The sequence below is a fragment of the Lepidochelys kempii genome, chromosome 4 (genome assembly GCF_965140285.1).
Source record: "Lepidochelys kempii isolate rLepKem1 chromosome 4, rLepKem1.hap1, whole genome shotgun sequence".
Taxonomy (NCBI): domain Eukaryota; kingdom Metazoa; phylum Chordata; order Testudines; family Cheloniidae; genus Lepidochelys; species Lepidochelys kempii.
In genome coordinates, this window is record NC_136383.1 from 51,821,695 (window position 1) to 51,848,148 (window position 26,454).

General features: G+C 42.7%; 1 protein-coding gene across 1 annotated transcript in view; it reads left to right on the forward strand.

The window, feature by feature from the left end:
• IL15 (interleukin 15) overlaps window positions 1–26,454 on the forward strand; it is a 93,761-nt gene that overhangs the window by 30,161 nt on the left and 37,146 nt on the right. Inside the window, exon 2 of the mRNA XM_073341211.2 lies at window positions 8,092–8,221. Within this exon, the coding sequence (XP_073197312.1) occupies window positions 8,159–8,221 (63 nt within the window). The 5' untranslated portion in view covers window positions 8,092–8,158. The remainder of the gene's footprint in view (window positions 1–8,091; window positions 8,222–26,454) is intronic.

The window sequence follows — 26,454 nt, forward strand, 5'->3', positions numbered from 1 at the left end:
TAAGTGAAAGTCTGATGGATGAAAGTCCCTTTAGCATCCCGCTCCTCTATTTCCCCTGCACTGCAACTCACTTACGGTTGGTTGCCCGAGGTCAGCGAAGGCCCAGAATGCCTGTACCACTGCCGCTGCTTGCTGCTGTTGCCTCTGCTGCTCTTGCTGCCCCCTGGCATCACTGGCCCCTCTGCCACTGCCTGCTCATGATGCTGCCACTTCTGTTGCTGCTACTGCCTCTACCACCGTTGCTGCCCGCTGGTCTTGCTGCTGTCTTCGCTTGCTGTTGCCTGTAGCTGCGGTGCCGTGAGCTGAAGCTCCACCGCTTAGCCCCATTCTTAGTGATTTGCCTGCTAGTGGGGAACCTCAGTGTTTCTTCCTCTGCATTGCTTTTCATCCGGACACCATCCCCAAACCAGCCTCCGAGGCTAGCTCATCAGTGATTTCAGTTTTAGTGGTCACTGAGAAGAAATAAGGCCTCTCAGTTGAGTCAGATCAGCTCTGTCTTTAAACACTGGAAGAGGAGAATCAAATAGCATCTAGAACTCCTTTAGCAGAGTCTACAGCACCAGGTAGGAACACCTATCCCCACTCGTTCCTTTCACTAGGATTTGGCATCACTTCCACCCCTGCCCCCAATCACTTGGTGAGTGAGGTTAACATTAGATGGACCCCTCCCCATTAGGGCTTATTAAATTCAGTTCAGCTGCCCTTTAGTCATACAGTAAGGATAACATTTTATTATCCCTTCATCCAACACTAAGGTGAATTTTAACCCCAAACCCGCCAAAGTTGATCACTTCTGCAAAGTAGGACTGCCTGCTGATCATCTAGGCAAAGAAGGTGTGTCTGTGCAAATATGGTCTGGTCTAGAGGTCTTTTCCCCGAGTTCATCAATAGATGGCAGAGCCCATTCAGACTGTAGCTTATACTACATTTAAACCATGTGCTGAAGTCTCAGTCTTCCGGTCATTAAGTAAAGTGCCAGTGTAAAATCAGGGGGATGAGAGGATAAAGCTTAAGTATTTTTTTTTCATTAAGAAGTTGGTGAAAAGCAGCAATAATATTTGGAAGTCAGTCATTTGGCAGCAGGAGAGGTACTGTATAATTAAACTGTCACCCTGTCTGATAGGTTATTACCAGCAGGTGGTAATAAGATATGTGCGTCATTTGCGAATCATTATATGGTATGTCATGCTACAACAGATGAGGTATGATTTCAATGGCAGCACAGGGTGATCACTTAGAGATTGTTATCGTTATGGGCCTTATAAATCACAATCAACAGTGTAATAGTTTAACAGCTATCTGTACTGGCAATGCTGGAAAATTGTTTAGCAATGAATGGCTGATTTTTTCCAATGAAGAATGATTTAAAAAGACTGCATTGTAAAAATACCTGTAAATGACAAAAGTTGGCTTATACATTTAACAATTTTATTTTTTTATTTTCTACAGAAAGATGCTTAAATAAAAAAAACCTTGGATTGGTATTTACCATTTAAAATAATTTTCTAGAATCATTTCTAGGCATTATAATATATTTGAAGTGAGTTTGGTGGTTGCCATCCATTTTTGAGCATCATAAACAACAACAAATGGCACTAACTTCCCCCTTGCTGCAGTCTCAGCAGAGAGGCCAAGAACTGAGTAAGCATGGTAATGTTCTCCCATATGGGTTTTGTTTGCGCTAGAGTTGAGGCACATTCGTGGGGGCAGTGTGGGGAAGATTGTATAGCTGCTGCCCATTCTCTGACTGCTAGAGAAAGAACTTCAGTCTGTGGTGTTGTTAAGCCAATGTTTTCAACAAACTATACATTTGCAAAATATGATGATATAGGTGAAGAGTTTGTGGGTGTTTCTGAAAGCAACACACCCGTGGAAGAGTAGTTTTGAGTGAGGGAATAATGACAGTGTCTCTGGCCCTTTCTTTTGTTTTGTACATCTGTTTGTACGTCTGTTTTGTATCTCAAATAATGTCATACTAATTAGCCTATTCTTTATTTAACATGATGAGAAATTGAGCACGAGCTCAGTGAGCTGGTAACTTCTTCAAGCTGCAGAGCTGGTTTTATAGCCTTGGCCAGTGCACCAGTGTTGGCTGCATGTCTCTCCCTTAGAAGCCACAATAATTATTAATTCCTTCCTGGAAGGAGCAATAGGAGTTAAGGATCTTCTCTTCCCCTCCCACAGCTCAGAAAGAGGTTGCAAGAGCTGGGAATTCTTGTTCCCTACGAATCTGAAGGCTGCACTTGATTGTTGCCATCCACCAGACCTCAGCCTGCTTGGATGGGTGTTTTAAAAAAGAAATAAATGAAAGTTAAAGAATCTGTTGAGAAGAAAAAGGTAACCATTAAAATTGCAGTCCAGTAGTTTCAGCAGTGATAAGATGGCATCCATGGAAGCAAAAAAGGAGGCCAAAAGAAGTGCTGCTAAGCTAAAAATTTGGCATGTGATGAGCTATATAACTGACTGGGAGGGAGAAAAGACCAGCTACAAACTTGCTAAGGCAAGAGCAAAAACGATGCAGGGTGTAAATGAGTTTTCTCATATTAGAAATGAACATAGACTATTGCGAATGAATGGTGACTCAGCCAAGTCTGGAGTGATCATTTGAATGAGTGAGGAGAATCCAAAGGAGGAATTAAGAATATGTAAAATGAACTGGGCCAGGATAGATTGCATACAGGAAGAAGAGGCTGTAGAAAGACTGAGGAAAATGGAAAAGGAGAAAGCACTTGGGCGTGATGAAGTACCAATGGGTTTGTTGAAGTCATTGGGAAAGGAAGGTGTCAAGTATTTTACAAGTCTCTTCAGTGACATTCTTAAGAAAGAAAACGCCAGATGAATGGCATAAAAGCTTTGTGGTGACTATTTTTAAACACAAAGAAGATATTACACTGTGTGCTAATTATCACGCAATTAAGCTGACATCCAACACGGTAAAAGCATAGGAGAAGATTATTGAAAAGCGTCTGCATGGAACAATTGAAATTTGGAAGGGTCTGTATGGATTTAGGCTGGGAAGGAGTACATTTGATGCCATATTTGGTCTATGAATCCTCATGGAGAAGCTCAGAGGAAAGAGGCAGCAATGGAGTATGGTCTTGTGGGCTTGGAGAAGGTGTACCATCACACACCAAGAGAAGTCATTTGGTGGAGTTTTGTGACAGAGAGGTGTGCCAGAAGCCTCTGTCCATTTTGTCCAGGACATGTGTGATGGAGTGGCTACCGTTGGCAAACCTGAATGGAGCTACAGCCTTGTTTGTTTGTGGTGGTTATGGATGTAACGAATGAGATTATCCTGAGAGAGCCGCCTTGGAATATGCTGCTCACTGGTGATTGAGTGATATGTGTGTAAAATTGTGAGACCCTGCAAACGAAATTTGAATGGTGGCAGCGCAGTTTTGAGCAGGTGGGACTTAGAGTGAATGTTGATAGGACTGAGGCTTTCATAACTGAGGGAGCAGACCCACAATAAAGGATATTACAGGCAGAGAACTTAGAAGAGTGAAAGAATTTAAATACCTAGGATCAATGGTTGCTGACAATAGTGCCTTACTGAGTGATGCCCGGCATCATACCAAAGCTGCTTGGTGCAAATGGCAGGAGTTGACCCCCAGTTGTCTGTGATTAAAAAGATGCCAGTAAAGTTAAATATAGAATATTGTGCGAGTGCCCGCGAGGGCCGGGGCCAGGGTGGGGAGATACCAGCGAAAGGAGGACACTCTGGCCTAAGAATAGTAAACTGCTTTATTGAAGGAAGGAAGGAAGAACTTACGCTCCAATCTGTGCGGGGAGCCCTTAGGACCGCGGAGGGGCTGCAGGGGACTCTGGCCATTCGGGACAGCTGACCAGGCAGGACTCCACCGGGGGGAGTCCTCTGCGGCGCTATATTCTCCGTGTTTATCTCGCGGTTACATGGGGTCAACAGCTGGTTACATTCTTATATGTATGATTTATGCTTATTACATAAACTAACTTATTTACAGGCAAAAATATGCTGAGCTATACTACAATATCTTTTTGGCAGGGTCTGTCGGAATCTGTTGAGAAAGTTAATTGAAGTTAATTGAAACTGCCTGCATCCTCCGCTTACATCCAGTCACATACTCAGTCCACCACTTAGCTCCTTGCCAATCTTCCACAGCCTTGCCCCTATAAGTATAATACTGTATTTCAATCCATCCTGATATGTGGAACAGAGACTTGGCCAGCCACAAGAAAAGATACGTGTACTGGATATCAGCGGACCATAGAGAGACCAATTTTCATGATAGCTATGTGTACAGTCATGAGTTTTGGAGAGTTTTATAGCCTTTTCCCAACCCTGAATAGGGAAACTGCAGGAAAGGAGAAGTGCTCTTGTGGTTATAAACTCTTCTGTTTCTGTCCCACAAAGCCCGATCTCCCCTTCTCTTCCTATCCCATCCATCCTGCCGCTGTTCCCAGCCCTCCTCCCCCTGCCAGTTCCTGCCTCATTCTCCCTCCCCATCCCAAATTCCTGTCTGTCTCCTGCCCAGTTCCTACATTCATCTCTCAATATTCAGGTCCTTCTCCTCCATGCTGGTTGTGTGCCAGCAAGGGGTTCAGCGAGAGCACAGGAGAGACAATCTCCTTTCTCTGAGTTCCCGTGCCTGTCACCACAGCACCCCTAACTTCCAGAAGAAACAATTGCAGGGAAAGCCTCACTCTGCCTTGGAACTCTGGGTGGAATCTTTGGAGAATTTAGGTAGCAAGCTCTAACAAACCTCTACTGAGCATATGCAAATTAAGATTTTTAAAGGCTTACAACTTTGCCAAATTTTCCATGCAGTCAAATTTCAAATCCTTGCTCAGAAACATGGGCTTCTACAGCTTTTCAGTGAAATCACTGTAAGAATTTAAAATTAGCCAAACTATGCATTTTCCCCTAATTTTGTTCTTGGAAATGCTTGAACCATTTTTGATGGAACTTAAAAAAATCAGTCAGCCTGAGTCAGTCACTCAGCATGGAAATTTTCAGTCCAAATGGTTAAAGTTTGGCCAAGTTATAAGCAAAGGACAACAGGATCTTACAATAGAAAGGGGTAGGCAACTTTAACTCTAAGCATCACTTTCTTTGGGCCTGCTCCCATTGAATTCAATGGCAAAAGCCCCATTGGGGACACAATCATATTCCCATTCTAACCAAACAGTAGCATTGGTGTGACATTATTGACTTAAACTGTGACCCTATAGATCATTGTTATATATTTGCAGCAAATATTGTACAAAGGTTGTCATGTAAGGTGTCTATGGAAAGGTTCTGATTTGCTGGTTCTGATTATGCTATCTGTATATGTGTATCATTTTTGTAGTTGAAGTTATGAATATTGGCTATGGACTTGTATCTCTATGTGTTTTGATTCTAAGTAGGCTCAGTGACGTATTTGGTCAGCTTAGTGAGAAAGGACTATTCTCAGTAAGTGCCCAATCAAGAAACACTTAACTGACAATGAACTTTGGGACACGCCAATCCACATCTGAGCTTTCCTGGGAACATTCAAACTAACATGAAAACAATGGCGTCGGCCTGCAAACTGAATCATGTGTGGACGTGTGATTTGCCCATTTGACTTCAGACTCCATCTTGCTGCTGTGATTTTCCACAGTAAGAACAAGGGATGTCCTTCCACAGGCAGAGAATATAAAAGGCCATGAAAACCCGTCCATCCTGTCTTCAGTCCTGCTTCTAACGTTGGGAGGAACCTTGCTACAAACTGAAGCTCTGAACAAAGGACTGAATGTTCCATCCCAGCTGTGGATGTACTCCAGAGCCTTGCTACAAGTCTGAACCAAGAACTTTGCCATTACTGCATGTAATTGATTCCAGTTAGCCAATTTTAACTCTCATCTATATTTCTTTCTTTTTATGAATAAACCTTTAGATTTTAGACTCTGAAGGATTGACAACAGCGTGATTTGTGGGTCAGATCTGACTGGTATATTGACCTGGGTCTGGGGCGTGGTCTTTTGTGATCGGGAGAACCTTTTTTTTCTTTTAGTGGGGTATTGGTTTTCATAACCATTCGTCCCCATAACGAGTGGCACTGGTGGTGATACTGGGAAACTGGAGTGTCTAAGGGAATTTTTTGTGTAACTTATGGTTAGCCAGTGGGGTAAAACCAAAGTCCTCTCTGTCCGTCTGGTTTGGTGTGTCTCAGTGGAGAACCCCCACTAGGTGATACCTAGCTTTGGGTTGTGACTGCCCTGCTCTAAGCAATTTATCCTGAATTGATACTCTCAGAAGTGTCCCACCAAAGACAGCATTGTTACAACTGGTAAAGTGTTTTAATCAGTATTTCGGTGTGTGATGTAATGGTATTATATAGTAATTTGTTTGCTAGATTTGTTGTAGGTATTAATATTGAAAATAAAATACAAGTATTAATTATATAAATATTTATTTTACAGAAAGCTTTAGGTCTCAGAATATTGGGTACTTTGTTTTCATAAATATTATGGTTAAGAAAGATTTATTAAGACATTGGATTGTTATTTGCTTTTGGTTGTAACACATCCAGCCAACAGAAAAAGTTCTTCTCAAAAAGTACATGGGAAAACTATGCTATCTGGGCCTCAGGCCATAGAAAGAAAGTGGTGAATTACTGGACTGGGTTGTTCTGCCCCTTGTGGTAGATTGGGCAAACTTCACCTACTCCTCTTTGGCCAGTTTCAATTTATTAAGCTCCCCTTCTCCAGGTGCAGCATGCTCTGCAGGTGTGCCTAATTGACACTGCCTCAGTGCAGGGATGCTTGTTAGGCTGGGTGTCAGTGGGATGGGGGCCTTTCCCATCACACCCTGTTCGCAACAGTTTTGACTTTATGATTAAGCCTACCCGTAAAAAACAGCTGGTACAAGTTAAAGGGACTCTCTCAGGCAGAGCTGTAACTAAGCATTTTAGCACTGGGGCAAGCAAGCCTATTTGTGTCCCCTGCCAGTTTTTTCATAATTTTTGTGCCCCATTCGGAGATGACACATAACTATTAATAGTAGGGTATGGGGGAAATGTGACCGCCCCATAGAGGTTTTCAAACTGTTTGGCATGCTCCCTTAGGGGGCGAGTGGCCCTGCGTGGTGGGACTTTGGGAGGGAGCGCCACTTCCATCCCCTGACTCACCTCAGTCCATGTGCCCCCTTCTGCCCCCCCCCCCATCGCCTCTGGCCCTGTTTTTCCACCCCTGTGGCTTTGCGCACTGGGTGGCTGCCTTGCTTGCCCCACCATGGTTACAGTTCTGGTCTCAGGTGAAATGTTTTCCATATTTTCCTTTTTGTAAAATGGGTTTTTACAGAATTTAAGACCAATAGAAATATTCCATAAATGTTGTTTAAATTAAAATGGCAACAGATTTTTTTTAAACAAATAAACATTCTCCCAAACACTTGTGTAAGTGCACCAGAACCCAAGAGTGCAAAAAACAAAAGCTGACTCTAAAACAGAAACAAAATTTACTAGTTTACTTTCATTGTTTTAGCTGAGACAAATATAATATAAAAGGGAATGGGCTGTTAACAGGATAGTAGGAGATACTGGCTGGGCAGCTGTCGTGTTGCCCCCACTACAGAAGCACTGCTTAAATAAAGCTGGTGGAAAAAACAATGGGTAGCTTCTTAAGAACTGGCCTACCTGACATGTTATGATAATTACTTAATTTCAGTATTGTTATTACTTAGTTTCAGTATTGTTAGGGCAACCCTTCTGCCATTGCATCAAGCATGGAACTGTATTGACATTAATGGTACTAGTACTGCTCCTTTTCTAACTTAGGTTCAGTCTCTCTTGTGACTTGTCATTATCAATCACAAAAAGTGATTCTGCCAAAACACCCCTTTCCAAAATAACCCCAAAACATACTTCAGCATTCAAAGATGACAGAAGCAAGATGGGTCTCCGGCATTGAACAGATAAATGCAATCTTTTAAAAGTCCATGTCTTGTTTTTCTAACATTTAGAAGATTTAAAGATGACTTGCAAAGATAAATTACAAAATTTCAGCAACTGAATGCCCCCAATAGTTGTAATGTTCTGAATGCCTTTCAGCCCAGCATTAAACCTACTGGGTTTTTTTCACCTCTAGGTCCTCAAAAGAACTTTTCTGATGTAGCTAATCTGCTTCTGATTTGAGTGATGTCCCAGTAGGCACCATGCTGGTGATGGCATGGCCACCATGGAACTCTGTTGGAGCATGGCACTGGCTAGGGACTCAGGTAAGTCACATTTGTTACCAAGGTTTAAGAATATTTTATATTCCAAAGGGTGTAAAATAATTCAACAATTCCAACCCTATACTTTTATGATGCTCAAAACTGTTATGATATTTAAAACTTTAAATTAACCCTAATTTTTTAGATGACAGAATTGGTTCTCTTGTGTTTTTTCACTCCCTATTACCCATTCTTACTAGAATGATTCAAAGAATGCTGAAGGTTCGTAGTTTATTAAATTGTTATTAATGTTCTTTATTTAGCAACGTCTTTATTTAGCAACGTCTAGTATCAGTTTTATTTCTTTCTCATTTGCTGGTTTGTTATTTAATAAACCTCAAGATAGTTACATCTAGGCCAAAGGGATTTGATGGAGGGAAAACAGCAGCTGAAGTTACTGCTGCCATTTTGCTTGTGTCCTGTATGGACATTATAGTGCTGTATAGTTATTTCAGAACGACGCAGTATGAGTTTGAACTTTCAGAAGTGACACAATTTCTATTGTGCATGTGCAAAAGTGGTGATTTTACATGGTTTATAACTTGGTAAAATCTGGATGGATTTTCATGGGGACAGTGAATGGCTGACCTCAGAACTATTCCTTTCTCAAACTTCAAGTTCCTATTTCAAACCACTGAGATGCTAGAGCTGTTCAAAAGATGGTGGGAATTTTATTTTGTAATGTAGCCAAAACTTTCTATTTTTCATTTACCTCTTTCTTGAAAATGGCTACACTGTTTTTGATTAATCCTCCCTCTTCTCCCCAAAAAAATCAACTTGAGGCAGTCTGCAACCATGGAAGACTTCATCCCGAAAGATTAACATTTGTCAAAGTTATAAACAATTGAAAACAGGGGGATCATGGAAATGGTTAGGCTACCTTAATAACAGACATCATGATTACTTTGTGTGCAAAATCTCTCAGCAATGGTCTGAAGCCATACAGTTCCATACAGTTTCCATTCTTAAAATGATGTAAGAGAGAGAGAATTAATTATAGGAAAGTTCCTTGTTTCAAACAGTTCATTTAAAAAGTGAATTGCAGCATTGGATTTGCAGAAATCTTGTAACAATGAGGACATGTTAATCCTTTATATAATTCTGTTCTGTGTGCCATTTGAGCAATCTATTATTCTTCTACTATTTACATAGAATACACTTAATCACTTGCTAGAAATTATTGATTATTCACAAAATATATACCCACCTTTGCTGCAGCCTGGAATTTGTTTAAATGAAATGATATCTTGTGCCCTTTAGAGATTTGCACCCGTCTGAGAAATCTGGACATACAATTTTGCACACATTCATTCTATAATTGCATATCCCCACAGTGGTTCTCACTATTTCAGATGTTTTCCCTCTGTGTGCTTGTTTGGTGTGGTTTCTTTAAACAGTCTGGACCCTCTCACTGCTTAGAAGGTGCTTATCTATGTAATTAAGAACATAGTTGCTACGTATTAGACCTAGCATTAAATGGAGAATGAGATAAAGGGCTGTGTCAGGCTGCTGACAAATAATCAGCCTGTCTGGTTGTGGGTTATTGATTCTCTTTTCTTTCTTATTAAAAATGTTAAGTCCATTTAAAAATAGATATACAGTTCTAACATAGCTGCTATTGGCATTAATCCCTAGCTAATCCCACAAATCAGACAAAAATTTTTGAAGTAAATTGTCCCTTTTATGATGAAGGATGGAATTTTCAAAAGCAATTAAGTGACTTAGGAGTGCAAGTCCCATTAAAATCACCCAAAACCTTTAAAAACAGGCTAACAAATAATACTGTCATATTCTACATTAGTCTTATATTATTTGTAGTGTGATAGGGTTTATGTGCTGCAGAGATGAGGATTCAGTTTTACTAACACACAACAGAAACACGCTCCCTGCCCCCCGAAACTTACTTATTACTTATTACTTTCACATTTTAATTCCACTCTCAGAATATAATTTATAAATTTATAATTTATCAACTTTTTTTTAAACAATGTTTTGAAAATATGCTACATTTAATTATGGCGGCCCTGGTTGTGACACTACACTTCAGGCTGAGTTCCATTTCACACTTAAAGTTGCGATTCACATCTTTGTTACATATGGAAAATATTCTGTAACCTCTCCAAACTTCTCCAACCTCTCCAAACTTACAGTACTTTCTCTTTGAGCTAAAGAATGAATGAATTTTCAAGATTTTATAAGTAAATAAGGTGAAAGCCCATGCTGTTGTACAGGTGTACTTCATACAGTGTAAAAAAAAAAAAAATGTCTGACTACTTAAAAATTGGACAGTAGCAGACCGCAAATCTTGGTGATAAATAAACATGGTGATATTTTAAATAAAAATAGCTCTGAACATGCTTGTAGCTGTTTCCATTGCTTCACCCTGACTCAACAGAGTGACATACGGAGTGACAATTCTGGAATGTTGTTATATAAATCTGATAGTTAGTTAGAGTTAAACTTAATTAAACACTGGGTTCTTAAAGAAATTTATCATCTGCATCAGGGTTTTCAAATGGCCCACCTTGATTATCACACACATTGTGAAGAGAGTGGTCACTTTGGATGGGGTATTACCAGCAGGAGAGTGAGTTTGTGTGTGGGGGGGTGGAGGGTGAGAAAACCTGGATTTGTGCTGGAAATGGCCCAACTTGATGATCACTTTAGATAAGCTATTACCAGCAGGACAGTGGGGTGGGAGGAGGTATTGTTTCATGGTCTCTGTGTGTATATAATGTCTTCTGCAGTTTCCACGGTATGCATCCGATGAAGTGAGCTGTAGCTCACGAAAGCTCATGCTCAAATAAATTGGTTAGTCTCTAAGGTGCCACAAGTACTCCTTTTCTTTTTAAAAGTCAGTTCAACCTAATCTGGGACCCCAGACACAAAATGCCGCAATCATAATCATATGGCTATTGCACGGTATCAATATAGGGCAGAGTTAAATTGTGTATCTCTTGGTTTTAGGTTAACTGCAATCTCTCTAATGTTTTTACTCTTAAATTACTAATACATACTCTGAGTCTTAATTCTATTTTAATGTAGTTTTTTTTTTGTATAGGACTAAATTACTCTCACCAGGGATGCAATCTGAGTAAGGCTATCCAACCATTCCACCTTATTTAGAGAACACTTCTCTTCCAGTATTAGGTTATAATTTTTGTCACCATAAATCATATATACATCCAGGTTACATTCTAAAAGCCTCAGTTTAGAATTCAAAATTATCTTGACAAACTGGAGAAATGGGATGAAATTCACTGAGGACAAATGTGAGTCCTACACTGAGGAAGGAATAATCAATTGCACACATACAATACAGACTTTGGATGTTGGGAGCAGATCCTGGCCTGAGAATTTGGTCAGCAATGTTTCTGGGAACATATGGTAAGGGACTTCAAATTGAAGCAAGTCTAGTTTAAGTTTTAATACTAAGATGTATTTTATCTTTATTTCTCCTGTAACCATTTCTGACTTTAATGCCTTATACTTGTACTCCCTTAAAACCTATCTCCTTGTAGTTAAATAAACTTGTTTTATTATTTAATCAAAACTAATCCCCTGTTGTGAACTGTGTGGGTAACTCCATGTAGGGTGACAAACTGTTGTATATTGATCCCTCTACAGGGGCAACAGACCTAATATATCTGGACTGTCTAGGAGAGGACTGGACAGTGCAGAGCACACATTTTGGGAAAAAAACCAGGACTGGGAGTGTGTTGGGGTCATCCTGCAAGTGGAAACCAAGGCCGGTGGAAGCCAGAGAGTGACTGATGTATGGCTGACAGGCTACAGCTATACACAAACACTCAAGGCAGTAACAGCATGCTGTTTGTGAGGGACCCACATGGGAGTTACAGCAGCAGAACATTGTGAGGCACCCAAATGTGCAGGGCAGGGGTGACACAGCCCCTCACTGGTCTGGGTTGTACCCCATAATGTCATAGGTATCTAGGCCCTGTAACAAAGATTTGTACAAGAAAAATAGTTTACCGGAGGGATAGTATAGCAATACAGCTCTTATTCACTTTTCACAGGCTTATACAGAAAAAGACTGGGAGCAGTTAAAGCTTAACAGTTAAAGCAGTTAAAGCTTCAGTTAAAGCTTCAGATTTGGTGCAGAACCAAATTGATTTTTCTCAGCACATCTGCAGGGGAGATAAAGCAGAATCTCAGAGTGAGAAATTGCTTAGGGTCCAGACATTCTGTAGTATAGCTGCTCGGTCACCACCCCCAACACAGCTCACAATTCCCTTTCGATTCTTCAGCACTTCTGGTGGCACCATCCTGGTCAGTAACTTCATAGCATACCTCACTGCCCTTTGCCTTTTTGAGAAAAGCCATTCTCTGCCACCTGGTCATGTGCCTTAACATCCTGGAGAGTCAGGGCAGTCTAAAGGGAATGGATAGAGGTTTAGTATCCAGCTTGCCCGCAGAGACCTCCCACCCCATGCTAAGGTCTCCAGCACAGCCTAAACTGAAAATCCAAGCTGGGAACATAATTCCCAATCCTCCACTGCCTCCAAAACACAACTAAACAGTATACACTGCACGCCCCAAAATCCCAGTCTAGACTAGGGTTGCCAACTTTGGTTAGATGAATTCCTGGAGATTTCATCACATGATGATTAATCTTTAATTTCTGGAGACTCCAGAACAATCCTGGAGGGTTGGCAGTCCTAATCTAGACCTCCACATGCACACATAATTTACCATCTCTGAGGTCTCCCCCAAGACTGGGAAGAATCTCAGGGAGGGGAAATCAGAAATACATGTTAAAAATGCTATCAGAGCCTCTTTGGAATAGAAGCAATAACTGCTTGGTTTTTTCCCCTACTCCTCCAGTCATGGCACCTGTAGTGGCCAGACAGTCAAGGACAGAGCCTTTGTCAAACAGCTGTGTGGTGGACTAATTTGAGGGGGGAAGAAATAGAGAACTCAGGATGAAATGTTCTCAGACCTCATTGCAGACTCCTCAGAAACAATGGAAAACTACAGAGAGCTGGAGGTTGTTTTTGAAGTTGGAGATGAAAAAAGACAGGATGCTACCCAGAGAAAACATTGAATTGGCCAGAGACAGCATTGTCTGGCAAAAGACACTAGAGAAAGACAGGGAGATGATGCAGAGGCCACTCCTGGAGGCAGTACAGAATCAGAATGCTCTGCTGAAGCACATATTTGTGGGCACACTGACAATCTAGTGCTCTCAACCAGGACCTAGCCATGTTTTGCAGCTCCTGGACAATACAGGTTACTGGGAACACCAGTATATGTTTCCCACTGTGCTCCCACAGCCATGCTCCCAGAGGCCAAGGCCCCGCTCAGGGCAACAAGAATAATTGCATTTGGGAGCCCGGCTCTTTTGAGTCATCTAATGCCCCTGATAATTTTGAGCCCTGACACTCAACACCAAAAGACAGATGAGCAAGAAGAGACAGATGGCAAGATGTATAATCACCTGTGACTTGGAGCCCCCCTTTGTTGTGTGCTGCCCTCCACTGCACTGTTTCACTTTAAAGCTGTGTTTCATTTTTGTTTTTATTAAAGGTTTATTACTAGCTGTTATATAAGAAATTGTTGCTTAATAATAACCATTACAATTAATTCATAAAAAAATCTGCAATGTGTGGTACACAGAAAACCTGTGAACTTTACATGTCACAGGTTTTTGCAAAGAGACTGCAGTGCTCACAACCTATCCCCCACCTCCACCACCCGGGATAGCAGCTGGATGTTCTGCTTTGCATTTTCAGGCCTCAGACTCAAAATAAGAGCAACAGGCATTCCTGACAGTATTGGCCTGGCTGGTTCCATTTTCTAGTAGACACCTTGCTGACTGCTCAAACTGAGCAAGTCTATGCATCTCAGCCTCCCACACTTCATTAAAGCTTTCTCTGTGACTCTCACAAATGTTGTGCAACATAGAACATACAGCTATAATCCTAGGTGAGCTCTTCTTCCAACCTCATCCATAAACAGCCCTGCCTGCCTTTCAGGTGACCAAATGCACATTTCACTGCCATTGTGCAACTACTCAGTCGATCTTTAAACTGTTCCTTCCCTCTGTCCAAATGCCCTGTGAACAGCTTCATTAATCAGGGAAGCAGAGGATAAACTGGGTCTCGTAGGATCACTGGCACAATCTCCACACCATTAATGTCCATAGTGGTCCTGGGGACAAAGTCTCCTTTATTAATTAAGGTAAATACATATGAGTTCAGAAAGATCCTAGCATTGTGGACTTCCCTGAATTTGTTTGTGAACCTGCCATGGTGGCCAACCAGGCCTTGGAGCACCAGGGAGGAATACCCCTTCTTGTTTATAAGCTCCAAGCCCTAGTGTGGGGGCAAACAATAGGCACCTGGATCTCATTAATTGCTCCAATACAGTTTGGGAACCCCATGAACACAAAGCCACCAATAACCTCCTGAGCATTACCCAGCTTTACAACCCAGTGCAACATACATGCAAGACAATGGCCCCAAATGTCAGTCTCTCTATGCCCGATTGGCTACAGCCTAGTAATATTCGGGGTTGGCCAGCGTCCAGAGGGCAATGGTGACCTGCTTCTCAATGGGTACAGGCCACTGTCTGTTGGTACTTTGTCACTGCAACTCTGAGGCTTGCACAGCACAGATCTCAAAAAAGATTGCCTTCGCCATCGTGAAATTTGGTCATCCCAGGTCTGCAGGGTGATTCTTTCCCACCAGTTGATCCTGGCTTCTGAGCCCAGCAATGGCGCTACACTATGTGAAGCTGCTTCAGGAAGAGTTCATGTAGTAATAGTTGCCTGGTGTCATCCTCATCTTCCTCTGTCTGCTGCTGAAGAAGCCGCTGCTGCAGCAACTTCATCCACTCGGTGGTGCAGCAGACAAAGTCCAAAACCAGAGTCACTTGGCTCTGAGAGCTCACATAAAGCACAAACAGCCTCCGTGTCTTCACAATTGCCAGCAATGTGGCGCAAAGCATTATTTATTCCTGTGGGAATTCTGTGCCAAAAAATAAAAAATTCTGCAACAAAAAATAAAAAATTCTGTGCACAATATTTTCCAATTCTGCAAAATTCTGCATATTTTATTTGTCAAAATAACACAATATAATCATACCAATTTCAATTATTTGCATCATTTATTTCAAAATACCTGTCAGCAAGTATGACTGTAGCAATACAGACAACAAAAAAAGATTCAGAATTTTTTTTTTTTGACAAATAGCTTCCTTACTAGGAATATTAATACAGAGCTCTGAGTAATAATTCATTTAAACTACAATAAAGAACCATATTTCACACACTTCCCAGAAGCAGTGTGGAGGCTTGGGGGAGTTGGGGTAACGGAGAAGCTGAGGGAGAGGGAAATAATTGCTGGGAAGGAGCCTGGGTATGAACTTGGAGGGTTGTTGGGTATGGATGGGAAAAGTATGGAACAGGTTTTTTGGTGGGGGTGGGGGGAAGGACTGTTAGAAAGCTTCCTCCATGCAGACCCTGGCTGACCCCTAGCCTCTCCTATTCAGTCAGGCTCTCCTATTCAGTCAGCCTCTCCTATTCAGGGACATGTGTCCCTCCACTCAGACACCCACTCTCCCCAGCCCCATGTGGCCCTGCACCCACTCCCCCTGTGCCCATGTGTCTCTGTGCCCCCACTCAACCACCCTCTGTCTCTATGTGGCCCTGCACCCCTCCCTATCCCCATGTGTCTCTGTGCCCCCACACAGCCACTCCCCTGTCCCTCTGTGGCCCTGCTCTGTGCCTCCCTCCCCCCCGCCGTGGCCCTGCACCTCCCATTCAGCCCTGCCCCAATCTGTACTCCCCCACTAGCCCTTATGAGCCCCTGTCTGATCCCCCAGCAGCCCTACGCTGTCTGTCTCCCTATAGTCCCTCTCTCCTGACCTGGCCTGACAGGCAATGCAAAGAATGCTCTTTGGCTCTTTTCTCTTCCCTAGCTGGCTGAGGGCAGCTGCTGTGTTCTATCACTACAGTGCCCTCTGGTTCTGCAGCAACTTTTCAGCAGAAGCTTTTTTCTGTGAAAAATTTAAAAAATATGCACGGCTCATGAATTATGCACATGCGCAGTGGCGCAGAATTTCCCAAGGAGTAATTATTGGGTACAGCTGGCTGACAGCAATTTGAAAATGACCTGTCCTGAAAGAGCGGAATCATGGGACAGAAAGAGTGGAATCATAGGAGTTTTGGAATTTGATCCCAAGTCCCAGAATTCCACTGGCTTCCACCTGCCTTCTGCTAGGCATCCCACAATATGCAGTGAGAAAAATCCCAGAATGCACATACTTCAGCAGCAAAACAAAAGATCATTGGATATGCTCCCAGAACACCAAGTACAGTTGATTTTTAAAAGAAAAAAATCCACTCTATATCTGTATTTTAAAAATGAGTTTAAAAAACCTCAAATATTTCATTTCAGTTAAGTTTATTGGCTACATTTGACTTAGCTGTAGTTAACCAGGGACATAAACAAAGTAATCAAGTGAAATGGATGCCCAGAAATCAGTCCACCTTAAGAAAAGCTAATCTATACAATGTGGTGGTGTATTTGTAAAACTTTAACAATAGCACAGAAATGACTCCTCCCTGTCACAGCCGAGAGTCTGTGATTAAGGAAAAGATCATTTGACTATGACATGACCTTTGAAATACAAACCTGGAGGTTATAGCGAACAAGCATAGCTTTGGAAAAACTGCTTAAGCCTGAGAGATTGATTAACATCTGCGATCCTATTGACACTAAGCCTTGTGTCTGTCTTTTTTGACTTCTGCTTAACTCTTGCAGACCCAAGGATGACATAGAAATGCAGGTAGGAGAATTAGAAAAATATACCTTCTGCTGCAGCACATTAGTTTGTTTTGTCTTTTCAAATCTGCATACCTATTAATCTATAACTGACTGTGCCACTACAGATTTGACATGCAGTATACTGCTATGAACTTAGAGCAGGGGTCTGCAACCTTTTAGAAGTGGTGGGCTGAGTCTTCATTTATTCACTTTAATTTAAGGTTTCGCGTGCCAATAATACATTGTAATGTTTTTTAGAAGGCCTCTCTCTATAAGTCTATACATTATATGACTAAACTATTGTCGTGTGTAAACAAGGTTTTCAAAATGTTTAAGAAGCTTCATTAAAATTAAATTAAAATGCTGATCTTATGCCGCCAGCCCGCTCAGCCCGTTGCCAGCCTGGGATTCAATTCACATAGGCTGGCAGCGGGGCCTGTGGCCAGGACCCAAGCTGGCAAAGGGCAGGCAGCCAGAACCACAGACCAGCAGTGGGCTGAGCGGGGCCAGTGGCCAGGACTCCAGACTGGCAGCGGGCTGAGCGGCTCAGCCCGCTGCCAGTCTGGGTTCCGTCCGCCGGCTCCTGCCAGCCAGGGTCCTGGTTGCCGGCCTCACTCAGCCTGCTGCCGGTCTGAAGCCCCGGCCTTGTCCACATAGAGTAGGTACCTAACTTCTCCCTGTTCTAGCCATTCTCTTCCTCTCTCTGCACTGAGATGAGGGTGGGAGTGTGCTGAGAACAGGGCTGGGGGTGAAGGAGCGGGCTGGGGGTTGGGGTGCAGGGTCTGGCCAGGAGCTAGAATGAGGGAGGGGGCTCATAGTTGGGGCAGGAGATTTGGGAGTGGAGCGCTTACCTGGGCAGCTCCCATTTGGTGCGAGGAGTGCAGGTGGGAATATGGGGTGTGTGTGCAGGAGCTCCCGTTTGGTGCTCAGAGTGGGAGTGGGGATGTGGGGGGTGCAAGAATCAGGGCATGGGGTGTGGGGGGGCTGGGGATGTGTGTGGGGTGCAGGAGTCAGGGCAGGGGGCTGCAGGTGTGTGAGGAGGGTGCAGGAGTCAGGGCTGGGGTTGGGGGGGTTCAGGGGTCAGGGCTGGGGGTGTAGGCTGGGGTCGTGGGGGTGCTCCCAGCCCCTTGCCCTGAGCGGCTCACGACAGGGGGCCTGAGGGGATATGCCCTGATTTCACCCCCTTCCCCAAGGTCCCCGGAGCAGAGAGCGCGCTGTGGCTCCGATTTTACCTCTCCCCAGCTTTTACCTCTCCCTCTCTGTAGCAAGAGCCATCAGCTGATCGGCCCCAGGGAGGGAGAGAAGGAGGGACAGGAACCCAGCACTCTGGGGGAAGAGGCCGGGGGAGGGGGAAGCTTGCCTGCCTTGCAAAGAGAGAGAAGTGGGCCAGGAGTGGAAAAGAGCAGGCCGGGCCGGGCGGGATTTTTAGTGGCATGCTGCTGGGTCCGGCAGACAGCAGCGTGCCATTAAAAATTGGCTTGCGTGCCATGTTTGGCATGCGTGCAATAGGTTGCCAACCCCTGGATTAGATGATCACAGTGGTCCCTTCCAGCCTTGGAATCTATGAATCCTATAGGTACAAGGTCCACCAGTGAAATTTCAGGCCTCATTTACCTCTGAGATCTGGCTGTTTTGTCTTTTATCTGCACTGGACATCAGCCACAAGTTAAAACAAGCTGAACGGTCTTACCTTTTCTTATATTAAACTTGCCTGCCCTGCAAGGAGAGAGTGGTGGTGGGGGGTGGAAAAGAGTGGGCTGGGCAGGATTTTTAGTGGCACACTGCTGTCTGCCCAGGTCCGGCAGATAGCAGCGTGCCATTAAAAATTGGCTCGCGTGCTGTGTTTGGCACACGTGCCATAGGTTGCCGACCCCTGACTTAGAACATACTTTTTGAAAATATCTGGTTATCTGTATAGATTCCGGAGACCTAGGGTAGGGTTTTATTTAAGATGAATTAAACAGACGCATTAAACTATTGTACTTTGTTTTATGATTGCTTTTCCTGCCTCAGTGTCCACTGAACCATGTGGTTAATTTGTTTTCGTGTACTGGGTTGTCTTAATTTTATTCTCCTAGTTCTAAAAATATCGCTGTGAATATTATTTGCAATATAGAGGAAGTAGACTGTTAAAAACACATGCATTTATGACTATTTAATGGGAGATAAATAGCAAAACAGAGAATAAAGAAAACAGGTTCTAAATAGAAAAGGAGTACTTGTGGCACCTTAGAGACTAACCAATTTATTTGAGCATAAGCTTTTGTGCGCTACAGCTCACTTCATCGGATGCATACTGTGGAAAGTACAGAAGATCTTTTTATACACACAAACCATGAAAAAATGGGTGTTTACCACTACAAAAGGTTTTCTCTCAACATTTTTATGGCTGACTTAGAACAACGCTTCCTCAGCTCTCGTCCCCTAACGCCCCTACTCTACTTGCGCTATATTGATGACATCTTCATCATCTGGACCCATGGAAAAGAAGCCCTTGAGGAATTCCACCATGATTTCAACAATTTCCATCCCACCATCAACCTCAGCCTGGTCCAGTCCACACAAGAGATCCACTTCCTGGACACTACAGTGCTAATAAACGATGGTCAGATAACCACCACCCTATACCGGAAACCTACTGACAGCCATTCCTACCTACATGCCTCCAGCTTTCACCCTGACCACACCACATGATCCATTGTCTACAGCCAAGCTCTGCGATACAACTACATTGTCTCTGTCTGAGGGGTTGGAGCAAAACACCTACAAGATCTCTATCAAGCATTCTTACAACTACAATACCCACCTGCGGAAGTGAAGAAACAGATTGATAGAGCCAGAAGAGTTCCCAGAAGTCACCTACTACAGGACAGGCCTAACAAAGAAAATAACAGAACGCCACTAGCCGTCACCTTCAGCCCCCAACTAAAATCCCTCCAACGCATTATTAAGGATCTACAACCTATCCTGAAAGATGACCCAACACTCTCACAAATCTTGGGAGACAGGCCAGTCCTTGCCTACAGACAGCCCCCCAACCTGAAGCAAATACTCACCAGCAACCACATACCACACAACAGAACCACTAACCCAGGAACCTGTCCTTGCAACAAAGCCCGTTGCCAACTGTGCCCACATATCTATTCAGGGGACACCATCACAGGGCCTAATAACATCAGCCACACTATCAGAGGCTCGTTCACCTGCACATCCACCAATGTGATATATGCCATCATGTGCCAGCAATGCCCCTCTGCCATGTACATTGGTCAAACTGGACAGTCTCTACATAAAAGAATAAATGGACACAAATCAGATGTCAAGAATTATAACATTCATAAACCAGTCGGAGAACACTTCAATCTCTCTGGTCACGCGATTACAGACATGAAAGTTGCGATATTACAACAGAAAAACTTCAAAACCAGACTCCAGCGAGAGACTGTTGAGTTGGAATTCATTTGCAAATTGGATACAATTAACTTAGGCTTGAATAGAGACTGGGAGTGGCTAAGTCATTATGCAAGGTAACCTATTTCCCCTTGTTCCCCCCCCCCCAGACATTCTTGTTAAACCCTGGATTTGTGCTGGAAATGGCCCACCTTGATTATCATACACATTGTAAGGAGAGTGATCACTTTAGATAAGGTATTACTAGCAGGAGTGTGGGGTGGGGGGAGAGAAAACCTTTTGTAGTGGTAAACACCCATTTTTTCATGGATTGTGTGTATAAAAAGATCTTCTGTACTTTCCACAGTAGGCATCCGATGAAGTGAGCTGTAGCTCACGAAAGCTCATGCTCAAATAAATTGGTTAGTCTCTAAGGTGCCACAAGTACTCCTTTTCTTTTTGCGAATACAGACTAACACGGCTGTTACTCTGAAAAAGGTTCTAAATAATAGATTTTAGTTTGTCAGTTAATTTCTGTAACCTGTATTCATTCTCTGCAGAAGGTAACATATTGAAACATAGAAGCATGTAAAAAAGTAGAAACCTTGTTAGAGCTTTTTCGAACAGAACCTGTCAAGTGCATTGAATGTTATCAAACTTAGCCCAGTTTAGAACTACCCTTTCCCTGTCTAGTTTACCATAGCCGTCCTCGATCCTGCAACAGGCTCTGGAATATTGCCGTTTAAGGTATTTCAGGCCATGCAAGATAAGCAGTCGTTATAGCAAGACCCAATGGAGTCTTTTGGATCCCCGTGCTGCTGAATGACAGTGTGGACAGGCAGCCGAGTCTCTTAAAAATCTTCGATTGTGTGTAGAGAGAGTTACTTTTCTGGCCACAGTCACTCTCCCAAGCATAGGGGAGTGGGCTAGGTTGCTGCTGAAGAGAGCAGAGAGGGCCACAAGCCATTGCTCCCCAAAGATAGAAAAGTAAGAGGGTATTTTGGAGTTATTTGTGGGATAAGAATCCTTGGGAAAGGGAGGGGTTTATGGTTTTGAGTAGAAACTATGCACAATTTGATGAGTCTGTGTGATTTTGACTCTAAACTAGGTGAAACTTGACATTTGTGTGTACTCTGTACAGGTTATTATTCTATAATTCCATATTCCATACTTGTCCAATACATATAGCTTTGGACTGAGCGAATACTTTCAGAGGTTTCATTTGGTGTAATGACTTTAGCACAGGTCAGGAAATCTTTTTAAAGAACAGGAGGAGCTGAAAATTGACTAAACCCTTGTACTCCCAATTCCAATAGATTTGTGAAAGTGTATTAGGTAATGTACAGTGTCTCTCATGTGGCTCAGAGGAGGCATACCTGACTAGTATAAAACATGTAGCACCCATAATATGAAACAGGGGAACACCTCTGCCGGCATTTTTACTCTGATTTTATAAATGAATATGGGCTGGTACCTTCATTTCTTCTGATACAATAAAAGCAGAGGTCCATCAGTATTATTTAAATAAGTCTCTATCCTTCATTATTTATCAATTGGCGATAAGAAGCTGGAAAAGAGTCAGGGAGAAGACTCAGTGAAATCTCAGACTGTAAAGCTTTACATTTCTTATGAACATGAAACCAGTTTTAAACTCTTGTTCTATGAGCTTGCTGTTACAAATTGCACTCTTGTTTAGGTTTGATCTTTGACTGATCATAGCATGAACTGTAAGTGGTAAGTGATTATCAATTCTATGGTAAGCTTTGAGAAAGATGACTTGATCTTTTGTGGTAAGCTATCTTGTGGATGTATACTCTGGGCAGTTTCACTAACTTTTCCCTTCCATCCATTTTACTATCGTGTGCAAGACTTTGCTGATTGACTTATCATAAATAGTGACACTTAACCTGTGTACTTGTCTTATAAAAATAATACTTTTACTATTTGTTAGCAATTAGGGTGTTATGTAATTGTACCTGAATGGAACATGGATTTATGTTTATACAATGACAGGTTTCAGAGCTGTAGCTCATGAAAGCTTATGCTCAAATAAATTGGTTAGTCTCTAAGGCGCCACAAGTCCTCCTTTTCTTTTTGTTTATACAATGGGATGACTGGAGTATACTCAGTGTGTAAGCTGTAGCTGCATATCTTCCTTTATCAAATTTGTGTGCTTGTTGCAGAACTCTTTTGCTGGCTGGAGCATCCCTCCTAACACAGGTGGATTTGACAGGGGTTGATTGTGTCCCTTTATGCCACAGGTATGATGTAAAAGGTAAAGCTGGTCAGGAACTTTCTGACTTTATTTATTTCCCCCACCCCCGATTTGTCTAACCTGAAATGTTTTGTGGAAATGTTTTGTTTTCAACAAACCTTTGCCAAAACAGAGGCAGGATTGTGACAAACCTGCCTTGTTTCCTGCCAGCTCACTTGGTGGCCTGCTGGGGACTCCAGGGTTTCCAGGATCCATGGCTCAGGAGCAGCCCCTCCATGCACTCGCCGCCAGAGCTGGCAATTGGAAGCCCTGGGAACCCCAGCTCAGGCAAGGGCTCTCAGAACTTCTGGGTTCCTTGCTCGGGCCCAGAGGATTCCAATAATTCCCAGGGACCACCTGGGCTGCCCCCCGTGAGTCTCCAGGAATCAGAGCAGCCAGCTGCTGCATTTCATAAAGAAAGGAAATTGAACTGATATAGTTTGATTTTTCCTAAATGATAAATTGTTGATCTGCAGGATCTGCAGGAAAAAATTTATTCCAAATCAGAACAAGGACTTCTTTGAAATTTCCTGCTAAATGGAAATTCTGATTTTTGATTAGCTGTTTGAGAGGCCACACCAGAAAACAGACTCAGGGCCACTGATTTCAACTAAGACTTGCCAGGCTGCACAGTGGTAACCTGCTCAGCTCCCAGGCAAAGAGTAATGAGGCCAGTTTAAGAAGCCTGAAAGTTGCAATGCAGAGCATTCAATGGGAAAGGCAAAGAGATACTAGCTTTCAGTGCAGACGACTTTTCTGTATGAGACAACTGACAATATTAAGTCTGGTACAAAGAACTTCCAAGAAAGACTTTCTGTGATAGAACTCTGGATGGAAAGCATTGAGGATAGGGTAGTGACACCTTGTTCTTAAAACTGGAAAAATCAAACAGGATTTATAAAGATCCAGGAAAATTTTGAATACAGAACAAGAAGAATGGCTGAGACTGGTATGTCTTCCTAGAGCAGAAGGAGGAGATATGCTGTTATCTATAAATAGCTTCCTTAAGGAAATTTTTGCAATAGGAGGATACTGGCTCTGTATTTGTATTATAATCCATGGTGTAGCACTTTACCAACCATTCCAAAAGCAGTGCTAATAAAATTTTTAATATTCAACATTTACCAGTGAAGAGTACTTTGTACCTCTTAAGGTAAAAATAACATTCGTATCTGATGTCTAGAATAGTGGAAGCTGTAGTGCAAACGGGTGCGTATGTTTATAACATTGTGTTGTCTAACCTTACTGTTCATCTTTTCCTGGAACTGCACTGGTGCTGGACTAGTGGTAGGAAAAGTGACTAATTCTTAGAATAGACATGCACTCAGAAGAAAGATGCAATTTATTCCAGTAAAATGACTAGGACAAAAGATTGTGCTTCACTCTATGGCAGTGGTTCCCAAACTTGTTCTGCCGCTTGTTCAGGGAAAGCCCCTGGCGGGCCGGGCCAGTTTGTTTACCTGCCGTGTCCGCAGGTTCGGCCAATCGCGGCTCCCACTGGCCGCGGTTCGCTGCTCCAGGCCAATGGGAGCTGTTGGAAGCGGCGGCCAGTACGTCCCTCGGCCCGCGCCACTTTCAGCAGCTTCCATTGGCCTGGAGCAGCGAACCGCGGCCACTGGGAGCGATCGGCCGAACCTGCGGACGCGGCTGGTAAACAAACCGGCCCGGCCTGCCAGGGGCTTTCCCTGCACAAGCGGCGGAACAAGTTTGGGAACCACTGGTCTATGGTATCTGGCAAGCCTCAGAATTATTTATGGAAATCAAGTTAAATTTTTCTGCACCCCCAAACAATTTATAGCTTACCTGTATCTTCTGGCAATCAATATGGATCTCCGTAATTCACTTGTGAGGGCAGCAAACCACCATGTACTGAGCCTAGCAGAGAGGAGCAGAGCTGAATTTGAAAAGATTGCTCATGTTTCTAACATTTTAGATCAAATTAAAGATAGTTTACAAAGAAAATATATCAATGTTTTAGAAAGACTGTTGTAAGAGAATGCGTTTCTAGTTAATAATTGTGATTTTAAAAAATGTAAGGATATGGCTACAAACTCAGGCCCCAGTTCTGTTAATACTTATGCTCATGCTTAACTTTACATACATGAGTAGTCCTACTGAAGTCATGGAACCACTCGTGTGTAAAGTTAAGTGCTTAAGTGTTTGCAGGATCTGGAAGTTAACAGCCTACACTGGCTCACTAACTCAAATGTTGATATTGGGAGGAATATTTGAGGTCCGTCCCAGCTTATTGTTGGAATATTTCTGAGTGGATGGCACCAGCTAATTGACAGGCTACCAAAAAAAAAAGTTTTCTTGTTTAAGTATGTGTTTGGAGGGTTTTAAATTGTATTTTTATTAGTTTTAAACATGCTTCATGAAAACATACTTCCTTTTCTCTTTCTTTTTGTCCATACACAAACATTTGTTTAGATAAAGGCACTGTTTCTGGTTACTTGGCCAGCCATTCAGTAGTAAAAAGTATAAATTAAACTTGAGTGTTAGAATGGATCACTGTTTATACTTTTAAATAATGCAGACCCATAGGATTTATCAGATAATTCCCTGGAATGTTAATGGTTTTAATATCCTAATTAAGAAAGAGAAGGTGCATAAGCATTTTAGAAAATGACATCATGATGTCATAAGTGCACAAGAAGATGATCTTGCATGAAATGGATCAAGCAAATGAAGAAAAGGTTGAACTAAAGAGGTATTTTCAGCACCTGTAAAAGGAAAAACAAAGAGGGGTCACTCTTAATTAGAAAAACTTTCTATTTTACAAATGGGCTAGAAAATAACTTTGTAAATTTCTGTTACCCTAGAGGAGTAAAAGAACCCCCATGTATTCATAGTATGCTTTTAGCTCTAGCGCAACACGTTACTGGGAAGGTTACATACATAGCCCATAAAAGCATATATACGGGGGTCAGGGGAGGTATTGTTGTAGAGGTTCTATAGTGGCTTTATACCAGCCAGGGATTTCCTTGACACCAGAAGATTCCCCAGTGAACTGGAACTGCTGGATTTCTTATTTGTGACTGGGAATTTCAACTGGGTGCAAGACTCTAGACAGAAAGTTTGACAAACCATACCATTTGAGGAAAGAGGGAAAACTTGCTAATCAATATCCCCAAACAATGTCTGAAATGCAATGAGCCGATATATGGGAAGAATTACTATCTGGAGAAAGCACGACACTTTATATTGAATGTGTGTAGAATAGAACATGCATATTACAGAATAGATATTGGGTCAAATCCTCGGCCCTGTTCATGCCGCTTCATGGTGTTCCAGCAACTCAAAGCAACCAGAAGTCCAGCAGTTCCAGTTCCCTGGGGAATCTTCTGGTGTCAAGGAAATCCCTGGCTGGTTTAAAGCCACTGTAGAACCTCTATAACAATACCTCCCCTGACCCCGTAGATGTGCTTTTATAGGCTATGTATGTAACCCTTCTGCCAGATGAAGTCAGCAGCAACACGAGCAGGGTTCAATATCTAGGGGTTCCTCTTAATGCTACAGAACAGAACTGGCCCTAGCCCCCCATCCAGTAATCTGGAAAAATTTACTACCACCCTTGAGTACCTCTAGGTGGCAAGATTTCCCCACTTGCAAGCACTGAGTCAGTGTATAACAAACGAGAACTTTTATTAAAAGGGAAAGAGAACCCAGCATTAGTTTGGGAAAACACTACGACCATATTTGAAAACATGATTATCAGCCAACCCTACCCCACAATGCGTTCAGCAGTGTCCTTTGCCTCAGTTTCCCACCTTTTGGTGTGAAAGTCCAAACAAATAAATGTC